The sequence below is a fragment of the Mustela putorius genome, unplaced genomic scaffold, assembly GCF_011764305.1.
Source record: "Mustela putorius furo isolate JIRA1106 unplaced genomic scaffold, ASM1176430v1.1 tig00003845_pilon_pilon_pilon, whole genome shotgun sequence".
Lineage (NCBI taxonomy): Eukaryota > Metazoa > Chordata > Mammalia > Carnivora > Mustelidae > Mustela > Mustela putorius.
In genome coordinates, this window is record NW_025421998.1 from 91933856 (window position 1) to 91951303 (window position 17448).

Genomic DNA, 17448 nt, shown 5'->3' on the forward strand with positions numbered 1-17448 from the left:
AGCTGCCCGGGGCTGAGCCTGACGCCGGCCGAGGCTTCCAATCCCTTGGATCTTTATCCTGTGGTTTTTAGCAGGAAACTGAGGGAAGAGAGGTGCAAACAACAGAGGGAAGGAGCTTCAAAAGCTAACACCCTAGAGTAACTCATCTTCTTTCAGAGGCTTAGCTGGACTGGGGCACCTCTCCTACAATCGAGACGTCCTCGACGAAGACATGTAATAAGTGCTTCGTTATTTTTTTCTCACTGCTTTGAAACAGAACACACTAATACACTATCATATCTCAAATACACAAACCACCAATGGACTGTTTGCTTAGACTCTCCGCATCATCATCTGTGAATGTGACAAAGCGTGCCCTTGAGCCCTGGCCCTGCTTAGATTCCAGGGACAAGGACAGGGGTCACAAAGAGCCTTCCGTTACCGAAGATCACCGTGAAGCTGTCATTTTATAAAGGTGCCTTCGCGGCCTACGTGTTCTTTGTAAAGAACTTTTCAGTATTTTCTGATGCTCTATTCCTTCTAAACACTTACTTATCCCTTTAATGTTGGGAGCAAATATGGCCGAGCTCCGACAAGGATTGCTCTCTGGCTCACAGGCAAAAGCATCCACGTCAAAAGAGCCATCTGGGGCGCCTGGGTGGCTCAGGGGGTTAACCCTCTGCCTTTGGCTCAGGTCATGATCCCAGTGTCCTGGGATCGAGTCCCGCATCGGGCTCTCTGCTCAGCGGGGAGCCTGCCTCCCCCCCCCTCTCTCTGCCTGCCTCTCTGCCTACTTGGGATCTCTCTTTCTCTGTAAAATAAATAAATAAAATCTTTAAAAAAAAAAAAAAAAAGCCGTCTGGTTCATAAAGGAACAATTAGAGAAAGACACTCTTCTGTGTCTCTCCGTTTTCTTAATTTTAAATGCCCAGAATCTGGGAGTTGAAAACTAAGGCACTGGGAGCAACCGCTGCCGGAGGCAGGAGCCAAGAGTCTTCCAACAATAATACAGAAATATCAAAATACCTCTTTCTAAATTGTGAAGTACTGCGAGGACCGGGAGGGAGAGAAACAGCACTGAACCCGGTAAGGATCAAGGACTTCTTTGTGTTGCAAAACTCAGCAGGAAGCCAATAAATGCAGAGGGCACCTCCCAGCTTCCTGTGTGACTAACTGTCCCCACCAACGTCAAAATATGACAGGCAAGATTTCGGAATAAATAGAGAGAAAACAAGTTATTTTAGGTAAGACAAAATTTTTTAAAAAGAGACATAGTACAGGAGTAGGGGGAAAATTGTTACAGTTAACTTAAGGTAACTCACTCTAACCCTGGAGATACAAAATGCTGGGCAGGGGAACAGCTGTGCAAGCTACAAGTACAAGCAGTTGAAATAAAGGACTTGGCAAGTAAATTTTAACAACTGACACTGCGGGGCACTGGAATGGCTCAGTTGGTAAGGCATCTCAAGGTCCTGGGATGAAGCCCTACCTCAGGCTCTGGAGAGGGGGCTCTCAGCGACTCTCAGGGGCTGGAGGGGGGAGGGGCTCAGGGGGCTCTTGGAGAGGCTCTCTGGCTCTCTGCTCAGTGGGAAACCTGCTTCACCTTCTCCCTCTACCCCTCCCCCCACTCATGCTCTCTTGCTTCCTCACTCTCAAATATATAAAAATTCTTTTTAAAAAATGACATTTTAGGGGCCCCTGGGTGGCTCAGTGTGTTAAAGCCTCTGCCTTTGGCTCAGGTCATGATCTCAGGGTCCTGGGATCAAGCGCCACATCAGGCTCTCTGCTCAGCGGGGAGCCTGCTTCCTCCTCCATCTCTCTGCTTGTCTCTCTGCCTGCTTGTGATCTCTGTCAAATAAATAAAATCTTTAAAAATAAAATAAAAATAAAAAATGACGTTTTATTCAAGTGCCACATAATAAATAATAAGGGTTTAAGACATTACTCTATGCACACAAGAATGCTTTAAATTCAGATTTCATTGTTAGGGAAGAAACAACCACCAAACCTGGCTTTTGATGCCAGCACAGCACAGAGAGCACTTAGGGTCTATGTGTCACACACTTACGTTGGGCAACAGCACCTTGAATGCGGTAACCCAAGATAATGGCTGCTCTCTGGATATCTATCTTGTTAATCAGATCTGAAGACCTGACTGCACTGAGTCTTTCTCCATCTTGATCCTCCACAAAGTAGATGAGCTGCACAGGATTGTCTTCTCCCTCTAGCCTTGACACGTTGACCATCTGAAAGATAACAGAAACCATTAGCATTTTTGAAGCTCCTATTTCCAGATGCCCTGGCTCAGGGCACCCAGTCTTGACTGTGTTATTCAGGATTCATTCCAATGCTCATAATGAGCTTGTGACACCATTCTGGATCCCAGAATCCCCACAATGCTCTTTCAATGGGAAGAGGGACAATGAATGTTACTCTGTACGGAATAACAAATGTGCCTCATCTTGCTCAAAATAATCCCTGAGACAAATGGGCAAGTAGGACAGAGAGAACACAGAGTTGGCCAAGGCCACGCAGTCTTTAGCTGAGACCGACCACGTCCAGCCTGTTATGGGAGAATGCTGCTGTTCTCCCAACATGAATCATAAGGGCTGTGTGCATCCCTGGTTCTCAGAAACTATTCCTGGTTTCATCCAATCTCACCCTGAATCAGCATTTTCTCTTTTTTTAAGGCACAGCTTCTCAACCTTGGTACTACTGCCATTTGGGTTCAACAGGGGGCTATCCCAAGTATCATAGGATATTTAGCAGCATCAATGTCCTCTACTTACTAGATGCCAGTACCAACAGCCACACCTCCCTCACCAGCTGTGACAACCAAAATTGTCACTAGACATGCCAGATGCACCGGCAGGGGGCATAAAATCACCACCACTTGAGAACCACTGCTCTCGGGATTATAAATTCTTCAACACCCCACTCTCAACAACGGATTAATCACAAAGATGGAGAATCAGTAAGGAAACAGCAGACTATAGACTAAAGGAACCTAACAGACATTTATGGAACATTCCATTCAGTATCAACAGAAAACACATTCTCCTCAAGCACCCATGGAACATTTTCTAGGATATACCATATGTTAGGCCACGAAACAGTCTCAACAAATTCAAGACAACAGAAATTATATCAAGTATCTTTTCTGACCACAACAGTATGAAAATACAATCAATAATAGGAGAAAGTTGAATATTTCACAAACACATGGAAATTAAACAGCACACTCCTGAAAATACCATTAGACCAAAGAACAAATTGAAAAGGAAATTTTAAATATATCGAGACAAATGAAAACAGAAATACAACATACCAAAATTTATGGGATATACCAAAAGCAGTTATAAGAGGGAAGTTTATAGCTATAAATGCATACATTAAGAAAAATGAGATTTCAAGTAAAAAACCTAGGCATCTAAGAGACTCAGTCAGTTAAGCATCCAACTCTTGATTTCAGTTCAGGTCACGATCTCAGGGTTGTGGGATTGAGCCCCACATCAGGCTCCATACTTAGTCGTGAGCCTTGAGATTCTCTCTCACCCTCTGACCCTCCCTCCTCTAGTCTGCTCATAGTACACGCTCTCACTCCCTCTCTAAAATAAATAAATAAATAAATCTTTAAAAACAAAAAACAAAAAAATAACTTTTACACCTCAAGGACCTAAGAAAAAAAGGAAAAACCTAAGTCCAAGGTTAGCAGAAGGGAGAAAATAATAAAGATCAGAGCAGAAATTAATAAAATCGATAACAGGAAAAATTACCAAAACTAAGCATTGGCTCTTTGAAAAGAAGCAAAATTGATAAATCTTCAGCTAGACCAAAGAAAGAACAAAGAAAAAGGTGGACTCAAATGAAAGTTATAAATGAAAGAGGAGACACTACAACAGGTAACAGAAACATAAAGGATCATAAAAGAATACTTTAAATAATTACACAACAACAAAATGGATAACCCAGGAGCAATGGATAAATTCCTGGAAACATACAACCTACTGAGACTGAATCAGGAAGAAACAGAAAATGTGAACAGACCAGTAAGAATTATGAAGGCTGGGGACACCTGGGTGGCTCAGGGGGTTAAAGCCTCTGCTTTTGGCTCAGGTCATGATCCCAGGGTCCTGGAATCGAGTCCCACATCAGGCTCTCTGCTCAGCAGGGAGCCTGCTTCCTCCTCTCTCTGACTGCCTCTCTGCCTACTTGTAATCTCTGTCTGTCAAATAAATAAATAAAATCTTAAAAAAAAAAAATTAAGAAGGCTGAATCAGTAATCAAAAACTTCCCCCCCAAAAAACCAGGACCAGATGGTTTCACTGACGAATTCTACAAAACATTCAAAGAATTAATACTAATCCTTCTCAAAAGTTTCCAAAACAATAAAGAGAAGAGAACATTCCCAAACTCATTTTATGAGACCAATATTACCATGATACCAAAGTCTACTAAGGACACTACAAAAACAAAAACACACAAACAAACAAACAAAAAAACACCCTACAGGGCAATATCTCTTACGAATTGGATGCAAAAATTCTCAACAAAATACGAGCAAACCAAATGCAAGAGTACATTCAAAAGATCATGCAACATGGGGCTCCTGGGTGGCTCAGTTGGTAAAGCACCTGAACCTTGGTTTTGGCTCAGGTCATGATCTCAGGGTTGTAAGATCAAGCCCCACATCAGACTCCAGGCTCAGCACAGAGTCTGCTCAGGATTCTTTTTCTCTCCCTCTCCCTCTGCTCCTTCCATCACTTGCACTCATGTTCTCTCTTGCACACTCTCTCTCACGCTCTAAAATAAATAAGTAAAATCATAAAAAAAAAAATTGTGCACTATGATCAAGTGGGATTCATCCTTGAAATGCAAGGATGGTTCAACAAGTCAATCAGTAAGTTTGATATATCACATTGATAAATAAAAGATAAAAATCATACAATCATCTAAACAGATATAGGAAAAGTATTTGACAAAATTCAATTTCCACTCAAGATATAAACCAGCAACAAACTGAGTGTGGAAGGAACATATCTCCACATAGGAAAGGCCATATATAACAAACCCAGAGCTAAAACTGAAAGTTTTTCCTATATAATCAGAAACAAGGGGTGCCTGGGTGGCTCAGTCATAAAGCGTCTGCCTTCAGTTCAGGTCATGATTCCTGGGTGCTGAGATCGAGCCCCACGTCAGGCTCCCTGCTCAGGAGGAAGCCTGCTTCTCCCTCTCCCACTCCACCTGCTTGTGTGCTGTCTCTATCACTGTGTCTCTCCCTCTCTCTGTCAAATAAATAAATAAATAAATAAATAATAAATAGAATTGGGGGGGTATAAATAAATAAAATCAGAAATAAGAAAAGAGTGCCCACTCTCAGCACTCCTATTCAATACAATACTATCCTAGCCAGTGCAATCAGACAAGAAAAAAAAAAAACAAAAGGCATCCAAAGCAGAAAGGAAGATGTAAAATCTGTCACTATTTGCAAGATGACATGATATTATACATAGAAAACCCAAAACACTCCACCTTCAGTAAAGTTACAGGATACAAAATTAATATATTAAAAAATCTGTTGTGTTTGCGGGTGTGTGTGTGTGTGTGTGTGTGTGTGTTTAAAGATTTTTATTTATTTATTTGACAGAGAAAGAGAGAGAGATCACAAGTAGGCAGAGACAGCGGGGAAGCAGGCTCCCCACTGAGCAGAGAGCCTGATGAGAGACTCGATCCCAGGACCCTGAGATCATGATCCGAGCTGGAGGTAGAGACTTAACCCACTGAGCCACACAGGCACCCTTGTGTGTGTGTGTGTGTGTGTGTGTGTGTGTGTGTGTTTTAAGATTTTATTTATTTATTTGACAGATAGAGATCACAAGGAGACAGAGAGGCAGGCAGAGAGAGAGAGAGGGAAGCAGGCTCCCTGTTGAGCAGAGAGCCCGATGCGGGGCTCAATCCCAGGACCCTGGGATCATGACCTGAGCTGAAGGCAGAGGCTTTAACCCACTGAGCCACCCAGGTGCCCATGTGTGTGTTTTTTAAGTAGATTCCATGCCAAGTGTGGAGCCCATTGCAGAACTTGAACACATGACCTTGAGATCAAGACCTGAGCTGAAATCAAGAGTCCAATACCCAACCAACTGAGCCACCCAGGTGCCCTTATGTTTTCTCTATAATAATAATGAAGATTTTGAAAAATAAAATAGTACCATTCACAACAGCATCAAAAATAATAAAATACCTAGGAATAAATTTAACCAAGGAATTAGAAGATCTGTACACTAAAAACTATAAGACACTGATGAAAGAAATTGAAGACACAAATAAATGGAAAGATACTTTGTGTTCATGAACTGGAAGAATTTGTTAAAATGTCCATATTATCTTGGGGTGCCTAGGTGGCTGAGTTGGTCAAGCATCTGCCTTTGGCTCAGGTCATGATCCCAGGGTCCTGGGATCAAGCCCCACGTTGGCCTCCCTGCTCAGCAGCAAGTCTATTTCTCCCTTTCCCTCTGCCCCTCTGCCTGCTTGTGCATTCTCTCTCTCTCTCAAATAAATAAATTTTTTTTTAAAAATGTACATACTACCCAAAGCCATCTACAGACACCACCTCTGTAGCCATCTAAATTCTAATGGCATTTTAGAAATAGAAAAAATAATCCTAATATTCATATGGAATCACAGAAGACCCTGGTAACAAAGGAGCCAAGAATACTCAATGGGAAAAAGCCTCTTCAATAAATGGTGATAGGAAAACTGCATATGCACAACCAAAAAAATTAAACTGGGTCCCTATCTTATATCACTCACAAAAAATAACTCCAGGGGCACCTGGGTGGCTCCGTCAGTTGAGCATCCGCCTTCCGCTCAGGTCATGATCCCACGGTCCTGGGGTGGAGGCCTGCATTTGGCTCTGCTCACGGGGGAGCCTGCTTCCTCCTCTCTTTCTGCCTGCCTCTCTGCCTACCTGTGATCTCTGTTTGTCAAACAAATAAATAAAAATCTTTAAAAAAAATAAAAATAACTCCAATGGAAAGTTTTAAATGTAAGACCTGAAACCATAAAACTCCTAAAAGAAAACATAAGGGAAAGGCTCCTTGACGTTGGTCTTGGCAATGACTTTCTAGATATAACACTCAAAGCACAAGCAAAAAAAAGAGCAAAAATTAACAAGCAGACTGTATCGAACTTAAAAGCTTCTGCATAGCAAAAGAAAGACTCAATGAAATGAAAAGACAACATATGGAAAGGGAGAAAATATGCAACAAATCATATATCTGATAAGAGATTAATATCCAAAATATATAAGGAACTCATACAACTCGAGAGCAAACAAACAAATAAAAACACACCCAAACTCTTTGATTTAAAAATGGGCACAAGAGCTGAACATTTTTCCAAAAAATACACACAGCCAACAGGTATATAAAAAGGTCAAAATCACTAATCATCAGAGAAAAGTAAACCAAAGCCACAATGAGGTATCACGTCACACCTGACAGAATGGCTATCCTCAGAAGAGATGGGTGCTGGGGAAAGGGAGCCCTTGTGCATGGTTGGTGGGAATATAAATTGGTGCCAGCATTGTGGAAAACAGTATGAACTTTCCTCAAATAATTTTAAATGGAACTTCCATGTGATCCAGGAATCCCACTTCTGGGTATACACCGAAAGGAAGTAAAATCCACTATCTGAAAAGATATCTGTATTCCCCCAGCCCTGCCCCTGCTCACTGCAGCATTATTTACAACAACCAAGACATGGAAGTGACCTAAGTGTCCATCCATGGACAAACGGATAAAGAAGATGTGATGTGATATGCACACACATGTGCACACAAACACACACACAAACACACACACACACACACACACGCAGTATCATTGGGTCATAAGAAAGAAGGAAATCCTGCCATTTGCAACCACATAGACCTGGAGGGCATTATGCAAACCGAAATAAGGCAGACAGAAAGACAATCACCGTATGCTCTTGCTCAGGAGAAATGGGTGATGGTGGCCAAAGGGTATGAACTTCCAGCTGTAAGATGAGTAAGTTCCAGGGGTCTAATGCATAGCATAGGGCCATAGTTAACAATACTGTTTTATATATACTTGAGAGGTGCTGAGTATAGATCTTAAAAATTCTCACCACAACCAAAAAAATTCTTACCACATCCAAAAAATAGTCATGGATGTGTTAACTAATGTTATTGTGCCAGTCACTCTGCAATATATACATATATCAAATCATCAATTGCACACTTTAAACCTATATGGTATCATATCAAGTATCTTTCAATGGAGCTAGAAAGTTGTACACAAATTCACAATCACCTAGTCAAATAGTGCTTTGATTTGTCTCAGAACTGATCTCCCTCTGGTGCCCTCTCATATTAGGACTTCAGAATCTGGGATCCTTGCTGTATCACAGTTTTACATAAATATATGTTTCTATTTTGTTGCTGTTTCTCTAATAATATGCAACAATTTTACTGCCCCTTGAGATTCCAGCAAAATGCAGGACTACTGTCAACAACGAGTCCAAGCCCTCTATTTTGCATAAGCAATTTGAATTTTTGGTCTCTACATTTGCCATTGGCAAAACGCAGCTGCTACTTTTCTAGCCACGTGTACAGAATTGTAATACGGCCCTGCGTTCTGTACACGGCTGCGGGACTCCTTCTTCCCCACTGGAAACTTCTGGCAAATCAACAACTTCATGATTTCACTGTGAATGCCTTCTTCCAGATAATTTTAAAAGATCCTTAACAAACAGGTCCAAACTCTCATCCCTGGGGAATCTGTTCTCCAGGGGAGAAGGACTCATCTATCCTGCCCTTTGTTTGCTATGTCTAGGCTCACTCCCTGACCACTTCTACTCCCTAACCACCTACTCGCTCCCCAAACTGGGCGGTAATGATTAATTTTTTATTAGCCCTGAGAATGGAATACTATCGAAGGACTATGTGAATGTTTACTACACTGAAAAAGTTTTGATACCTTTTAGAAATGGTTTCACCTGGCAGTAACCAAGTTCCAATGTATTGGGGTATATAATTAAAGATTCTATAAACTCATCCAATCTAAAAGCAACAGTCAGTAAAATCTAATTCTAGATCCTTTCTAGATGACTTCTTATCAGATTTATATCTGGAATCCATACAACCATAGTAGGATGGAGTCATTATTTTGGGCAACGTTTTCAATTTCATTTTTAAAAATTATTTTCTGATTCAAATCACATGTTCACTGTACAAATTACATGCTCATTGGAGAAATTCTGAAAACACACAAAATGTGTAAAAAAAAAAAAAGATGAAAATCACCTGAAGTTCAGTCAACCAAAGAAAATTACTATAAACACTGTGGCATACTTCCATTATTTTTTTCATAGGTTTCATATCAATATTCAGATGACAGCGCATGCATTCTTTGGTAATCTTTGTTCACCATATCACTCAATAATTTATTAATTTATGTATTTTGAGAGTGAGAGAGAGTGAGTGGGGGAGGGGGCCAGGAGGGGAAGGGCAGAAGGAGAGGGAGAGAGAGAATCTGAAGCAGGCTCCACATTGAGTGTGGAGTGGGGCTTGGTTTCTCCACCCTGAGATCAAGACCTGAGCTAAAATCACGAGTCGGATGCTTAACCCACTAAGCCACCCAGGTACTCCTCAATAGTTTGGTTTTTTTTTTAATGACAATGGCCACCTAACATTCCAACATACAAAGATTCACTATAATTTATTTACTCATTCTCCAACTGCTGGTCATTGAGGTTGCTCTCATGTTTTCCCTTTTACAGATGATATTTCAATGAAGAGTCCTGAACTGTTGCACATGAATCCTTGTCTACGTCTCCACATTGGGTTACCCTAAGGGGGGGGGAAGATGTGGGGCGCAGTCCCAGTGCAATCCGTCAGGTGGCACCGCTGGCTAGGGGTGGCTTGGTTCACTTCCACAGACCTCACACTCCTACCTGAGGGAAGTTGCACAACTAACATAGCACTTCCTTAGGTAGTTTAATGAGGTCTCTGTTTTATGTGCATAAATTCGCCTCCACCAAGACCTTGAACTCTACGAAGCCAGAACTGCTAAATAAGGCAAGGCTTTTACAAGTCATTTTAATTTCTTCTTTGTTTAATGCTTATTTAATGTTATTCACAATTTTTCATTAGTTTTTTAAAATTTCTCTATACTCGACTATAGCTGGCAAAGGAACGACTGTGGGAGAGGGAATCCAAAGCAATGCTGACGGGGAAAACTTGGTAAGAGGGTCACAGGACAATGACGCCAGCTCAAGGCAAACTCCCGCCACCCCCATCCAAGTCAGATGCACACCTTTCCCTTTGATGCCCCTGCACCCCCGGGTTTCACCAGCTTTCCTGTCTCTGCGACGCCTTAACTTTAAAGATTTTTTATTTTTATTTATTTGTCAGAGAGAGAGCACACAGGCAGGCAGAGTGGCAAGCAGAGGCAGAGGGAGTAGCAGGCTCCCAACTGTGCGGGGAGTCTGATGTGGGACCTGATCCCAGGACACTGGGATCACGACCTGAGCCGAAGGCAGCCGCTCAACCAACTGAGCCACCCAGTCATCCCTCGACGCCTTAACTTTAAATATCCCGTTTTCCTAGCTCTAGAGGTCAGCAGTCAATAAAGAAAAACATCCAAAACATCAGAATTCACATTGAGATGGGAATAAATTACAGCCCCAATCTCCAGCTCTCTGTGTGCACTTGCATTTCTGATGGGTCACTTTTGGATTCAAGTGGATCTGTTTTCCGTGGCCTTCCTGCTAGTTTACAAAATGGACTATAGGGTGACGGATGGTAACTAGACTTCTTGCGGTGGTCGTTTTGGAGTGTATGCAAATATCAAATCATTTTCTCGTCCATCTGAAACTAACATAATGTCACATACCAATTTTATCCCAATTGAACCAACAGCAACAAAGTGGAGATAGTTGGGTAACATGAAACCACCTGCACTGGCTGGAGGCAAAGAGGATCAAGTGCTCAAGGGAGGACACAAAATTCTCCTCTCTCCGATCCCTTAAGGTCTCTTGCAGAGGGATGATTTATAGCTATGATGTGATTAATAATACTTACCACTGCATTAAATTGACTACGTTTTTGGTGATTAAAAACTACTCCAAAAAACAAGGTCATGTTGATGGCATGGCAACCCAGTGACACAATTTTCTTGCCGTGCTCCCCACGGGTCTACGTGTCTACGTGTCTAGACTCTGGTCGAACTGAAATGCTACCACTCTCACTTACTACCAGATAGAGTCCTCCGTCCCCATTAGAATTTTCTCATAGCATCTTCCATTTGCGTGGAAATTCCGTGTGTTTTTAGACAAATCTCTGCTCCCTCCTTCCCTCCTCCCTTGGCCTTCTTAAGGAGTACCTGCACCACGCTGTTCCCGGCAGCGACGGTGGCCCTCCTCCACATCCGCCTCCGCGTGGACACCTCGCTGAGCAGCTGGGCCAGCTTGCGTTCCATCTCGGCCTGAAACACTTCATTCTGGAGCTGCTTCTCCACGACGCCCAGGAGAACTACATTTACAAAATGAAACACACACAGGCCCCGAAACAAGTTAGCAGCGGAGGAAAAATGAGCGCGTGCGGAGGACAAATTAACATAGGATTCCTATCACGTGCCCCTGCCTCGAGAGGAGATCCTAGGGAGAGAAAGTGAACATGAACAGGGTCCTGGGGAGCCAGGAAGTGCTGCTCAAGGGTCTTATTTACAGTTCCAAGCTCTTACACAGACTGGTGGCCAGAAGTCCCAGGAACTCAGCGGCATAGAAGCTTTGGAGCTGAGAACTCCCATACACGGGCAAACATTTTATCCATCCTTATTTCAAAACTTCTGGGGGCGCCTGGGTGGCTCAGTGGGTTAAAGCCTCTGCCTTCGGCTCAGGTCATGATCCCAGGGTTCTGGGATCGAGCCCCACATCGGCTCTCTGCTCAGCGGGGAGCTGCTTCCTCCAATCTCTCTCTCTCTGCCTGCCTCTCTGCCTACTTGTAATCTCTGTCTGTCAAATAAATAAGTAAAAATCTAAAAAAAAAAAACCTTCTGGAAATGCTCTAGTTCATATCTCGTCTAGTCTCAAGACTTAGATGCACAAACTCACCCCAGATAAGGGTGCCTGTCTGAAAAATATCTGCTGTAAACAAGATTATCAAACAGATAATGGGCTTGTCAGCATACGTCGAAGGAAAGACCCGTGGGCTTTGCAGCCAGAACCGGCTCAAATCCGCCCGGAGATAGACAAGGGACGAGTCTCCTAAGTGCTAGGAAAACGATCTGGAAAATGGGGCCACTGCACCATGCAAAGAAGTGGAGCCTTTGCACGGGATGTGAAGCAAGGAGAACCGACAGGGTCTGAGAAACCACAGCCGGTGACCGCCACCACAGCACACGGTTCTCTCCGTGACCAGCTACTTACTGTGCCGCTCACACACTGAGAACATAGTGAGGGTGTCACTATCTCTTGGGCTTTGGTTACCCAGTTAGAAAGCCTTTATCTGCAATGCCATAGCTATAAATATCTGACCCAGGCCCACGAGACTTTTTAAAAAACCTTATTTGCTCACCAAGTTATCTTATTCGTCCTCATAAAACCAAACAAATAAGCCTTTTTAGAAAAAAAAAAACACACACACACACACACACACAGAGAAAGAGATCCTTGCTTTGGAACTCTATCCTGCTTTGGATCAGAAGACTGTCAATTCTTGTTAGACCTTCCCCTGAACTTGATGTATGAATTTTAAAGAAAGCCAATCCTTTTTGTGCCATAACTCAGCGGGACATATTCCCACAGCTGAATCTGAATTCCCTTCTCATTCATTCTTTGCCAAGAATTTAAGGGACATGGCGCCCTGAATTTAGGACTCAGACGCACGAAAGTTGACATCACGCTCAGTACACCTGCACAGACTTTTTATTCTTACAGCTGCCAAAGCATTATGTAAGTCCAACATACCTGTTCTCACCCAGGAGGATTTCAACAACTGAGATAAGTTCAGCTGTGGGTACTGGAAGGCTATAAAAGGCAAAGGAGGGAAATCCGTAAGAACATGTTTGCACGCATCAGAAAGGTAAGTCTAGGGAGTACCTGCTAAGTCACAGTACTTTGCCTTTCCACAGTATTTCGCCTTTAGTGCAAAATGTGTTAGAACAAAATGCCAGGCTGGTGTGAAGGCGAGGACCACAGGCAGTTTCTGAGCACAGGAGTCTCCAGGAGAAAGGCAGAGAAGGAGAAGTGAAAGGCTGGCTCGAGTGACCCAGTGGGACACTGCTTCACACAGAGCCCACCCACCCACATGATCCCCTGGAAATCTCATTGTTCCAGAGCAATGAGATTTCACACTGTGTTCGCTGGGACCCCAGGATTTCCCAGCAATGACTCCAGGTAAAGTGACCCTATGTCCTGGCTTGCCCGGGACAGACCCGGGCTACCCGCACTCTCATCCTTACTCTTTTCCCCATACCTGCACAGCACAGAACGAACGGCGCAATGTGTAAAGAACAATTTCTATCCCTGCCTACTTTTGCATCTGACAAGTTACCCTTTTTAATTTAATTAACCACACACGAAAACACATAAAAGTCATTGGACCATTTGGCTGTTCCATTTTTGTAAAGGAATTTGATGCATTTTTTGGCCTGACTTCAACCCTCAAATCTACTGTTTTTTGAAGTAAATGTTTACCCCACCCCCAGCCTGCTCCATGTGCACCGTGATTCTAATTGCTTCAGCCAGGAAGAAAGGTTTTGTTTGTTTTCATCTATTATTCTTTTCTCAGTTTTGTGCGTCCATGCAGCAAAACTTACTCTTTTTGGTGTACGGCTTTATGGCTTTTGACAAATACACAAAGTTGCATAACCGTCACCACATCAAAGATACAGAACAGGCTCATCAACCCCCAAAAGTTGCCTTCTGCTACTCTTCCGCAGTCTAGCCTGCTCCCACCCGTCACCCCTGGCAACCACAGGTCTGTTTTTTCTGCCTCTGGTTTTACCCTCCCCAGAACGGGTGCAGTCTTTACTAATGCCCTGTACTCTCAAAGGACAATAATAAAGCAAGGCCCGTGGGTGAGGAGGGCTCCGGAGGCCCAGCCGGAATGGACTCTGAGAAGCTCTGACTTTATCTGATTTACACTCTGGACTTCAGCCAAATATTTCAAAAGAGGTCCAGCAATGAAAACACTTGTGGCCGCTTTCCCAGCGTTTGGTGAGAGCCATACTCACGTTCTGCGATCTGGAGCACGGGGTACCCCAGGTAGAAACTGAACTCCACCACGCTCAAGTTCCTGAGCAGCTGGCTCACTTCTGTCCCATTCAAAAACCCCCGCGTGCCTTTGACCGCAAAAATGATATTGACCGGGCCCCGCCGAGGGGCCGGCCTTGAAGCACCCACGGTGATATTCAGGATCTAAAGAGAAGGAAGGTGGGATCAGCCTCCAAAAGAAAGCGAAACACTGAGGAAAAGCCGCTGGTTTCTCCCTTAAACTTTCTCTCACTGATTTTTTTTTTTTTTTTTTTTTAAGGAGAGAACATTTTTTTCAAAGGAACAAACCAGCTCCACCACCTGGGTCCCGTTTGCAATACTTAAAATTCTCGGTTTACTGAAAATGTTTTTCACATGAAGCGATGAACCCAACACATGTAGGCACGGTCCCTCCCCGCCCCACCCACACCAAATCCCACTGAAATAACAAGAAGCTGAACAAAGGGGAGTAAATCCACAACAGCTCGGAGAATGGAAGAAAATCAGAGATTCTGTCACATTCCTGGAAGATGGAGACAGGATGGGATCGTAATGATATAAACCAGAACGGAGGGAACAGAGACCCAAATCATAGCCAGGCCTGGCGCGCAGGAGCAGAGAGCCAGGAGGGCTCTGCAGGAACCGACCCCAGAGGAGGCCATGAACAGCAATCAGTACAGTTATTCAAAGCCCACGTACCAAAGAGCTGAGCTGACTTTCTCCCTCCTTCTTCCTTCCTCATGGCCACGGGCAGGCCAACAAAGAGGGGCTGGCGCAGCCACACGGGCCCCCTGACCAGCCCAAGGAACAGCTCCATAAGGAAAAGGAGCTCCTGGTCAGAGCAGACTACAAGGCTGTGGGTTTAGCCACTAGGAAGGAGGGTAGAGACTCCTACCCACCAGAGCACACGAGAGACAGAGAAGGGAAGAAAACGAAAGAAAAGGCAGCTTTGCTGTGAAGCCTTCCATCCCCCAAAATCCTTGTCCTGCACTGGGGCAGGGGTTCCAGTCCGCCCCACCAACTTCATCCCCTGCCTGGGACCCAGTGCGCCAGGGAGTCCTCCCATCGGGAGACAGGGCGGATGTGGCTACAGACGCCACAGCTGAAGGGGTGAGCTGCCAAAATTAACAACCTGCTTCTTCACTCCTCATGGCGACTAACCAACAGTGTCCAGATAGTTTATGGAAAACTAGGAGCCCTAGCGCCAAGGACCAAGATCAACAAAGAACAATGGCTTGGGAGAAAACACAAGGTGGGAACCGGAAGGCAACTTTTTAAACAAATGCTCGTTAATATCCTCAGAGACTTTCAAGGTGATATCGCATCACCAGTCAAGATAATCCTGCGTCTTTGCAGGAGAAATGAGAAAAGAGCCAAGAACAACAGAAAAAGGACAGTTGAAAGCAAAGTCAACAGAGGGACTGAGAAACACGATGCACACAGCTGAAGACGAAATTAATGACTCAGGGAACAAAGTTTAGCACATGTGCAGGGGCGCCTGGGTGGCTCAGTGGGTTAAGGCTCTGCCTTCAGCTCAGGTCATGATCTCAGGGTCCTGGGATCGAGCTCCACATTGGGCTCTCTGCTTACCGGGGAGCCTGCTTCCCCCTCTCTGCCTGCCTCCCTGCCTACTTGTGATCTCTTTCTCTGTCAAATAAATAAACAAAACCTTAATAAATAAATAAATGGTGTGCAAAAATGGGGAATTTAAAAAGAGATGGTATTACAAGAAAACATACGAATTACGAAAGGTGGCTCCAGGTACACAAAAATCTATTTGCTGTAAAATCTAGAAAGAGAGAACAAAGAATACAGAGAAAAAATATCAAAGAAATATAACAACATCAGTGATTTCCATACAATACACACAAAACCTGTTCATCTAGAGTGGCTAGATTCTGTTTTGTAGAATGAAACACTACATTTCGTGGTACCCCATAACACGAAATACCAGTATGCTGAGGCACTCCCCCCATTTTGGGGGGGAGGGCGGAGTTAGGTTGATACTGTTCCCTCCTAGAACATTCCTGTGTTTCTGGCATATGCTCATCTCTGTCCAGCTCACCACATCTGAGCTCCGTGGTTATCCTGCTGCTCTGTAATCTTCAAGTACTTGCCTATTCACGCCCGTGAACTCCGTGCCCCAGAAAGAGATCGACCCTGATTCACGTGAACTGAATTTCTTCCATGAGATGAAATGAGGAAGAGTTAATTGTGCCCTCAACAAGACTGTGAAACAAGTTCCTCTTCAAAGGGCAAAGCTCCTTGTTCTGCATTCAGTGCTATTCTCACCTGCACGGTGAAGTTATGCGTCCCCTGGTGGTGTTTTCTCACTTCAGAAAGAGCTATCATCAGGCCCTTCTCGATGTGCTGGGTGAAGTTGCAGAAGCCGGTATCCACACTCTGAGGCACGAACTGAAGAACTAAGAGACGGACAGCAGTCACAAGCCCATGAACCAGGTGCTGGCTTAGGGCTGAGGACGAGGAGGTGAAAAATACTATCTAACTCCGAGAACGCTCCCCCCAGCACAGGATTAAGTATGGAGACGGAGCAGTTAGCAGCCTCCCAGCAGGGAAACATACAAGGCAAACTGGCACCAAATGGATACATGCAAGTGAAGGTGACTTGTATCATGGAAAATGAAAAAAGGTAACAGCGGGAGCACCAAAAGATGCAACTGACAGAAACATTTCAAGTGGAGAGTGAACACACTCTCAATTCCTCAAAAAGCACGGTGGGGGGTGAGGGGCCGCCTGGGTGGCCCAGTGGGTTAAGCCTCTGCCTTCAGCTCAGGTCATGATCTCAGGGTCCTATGGGGCTCTCTGCTCACCGGGGAGCCACTCCCCCTCTCTCTCTGCCTGCCTCTCTGCCTACTTGTGATCTGTGTCAAATAAATAAATAAAATCTGAAAAAAAAAAAAAAAGAAAGAAAGAAACACACAGTGGGGGACAGACAGAACAATGGGAAAATGTCAATGGGAAAAAGAACAATGGGTAATTTTTCAGGCGTGGATATGTGTGTGAGAGTGTATTTAATAAGCTTCATCTCTTGGAGGAACGGGCTGAAATATTTATGGGTGGGCTGACATGATACCATATCAAAATAACGTGGGAGGAGGGCACGTAGGTGTCACAAGACAGACTCGGAGGTGAAAATTGTTGGAGCCATACGATGACTACGCAGGGGCTCAT

The 17448-nt window shown here is 44.1% G+C and overlaps 1 protein-coding gene across 1 annotated transcript in view; it reads right to left on the reverse strand.

Annotated features, from left to right (window-relative positions):
• Nucleotides 1–17448, reverse strand: part of KIAA1549 (KIAA1549 ortholog) — a 135054-nt gene that overhangs the window by 60080 nt on the left and 57526 nt on the right. Inside the window, exons 5-9 of the mRNA XM_045089746.1 lie at nt 16549–16679; nt 14238–14421; nt 12970–13029; nt 11385–11533; nt 2048–2225 (exon numbers count right to left, since the gene is read on the reverse strand). Of these exons, the coding sequence (XP_044945681.1) occupies nt 2048–2225; nt 11385–11533; nt 12970–13029; nt 14238–14421; nt 16549–16679 (702 nt within the window). The remainder of the gene's footprint in view (nt 1–2047; nt 2226–11384; nt 11534–12969; nt 13030–14237; nt 14422–16548; nt 16680–17448) is intronic.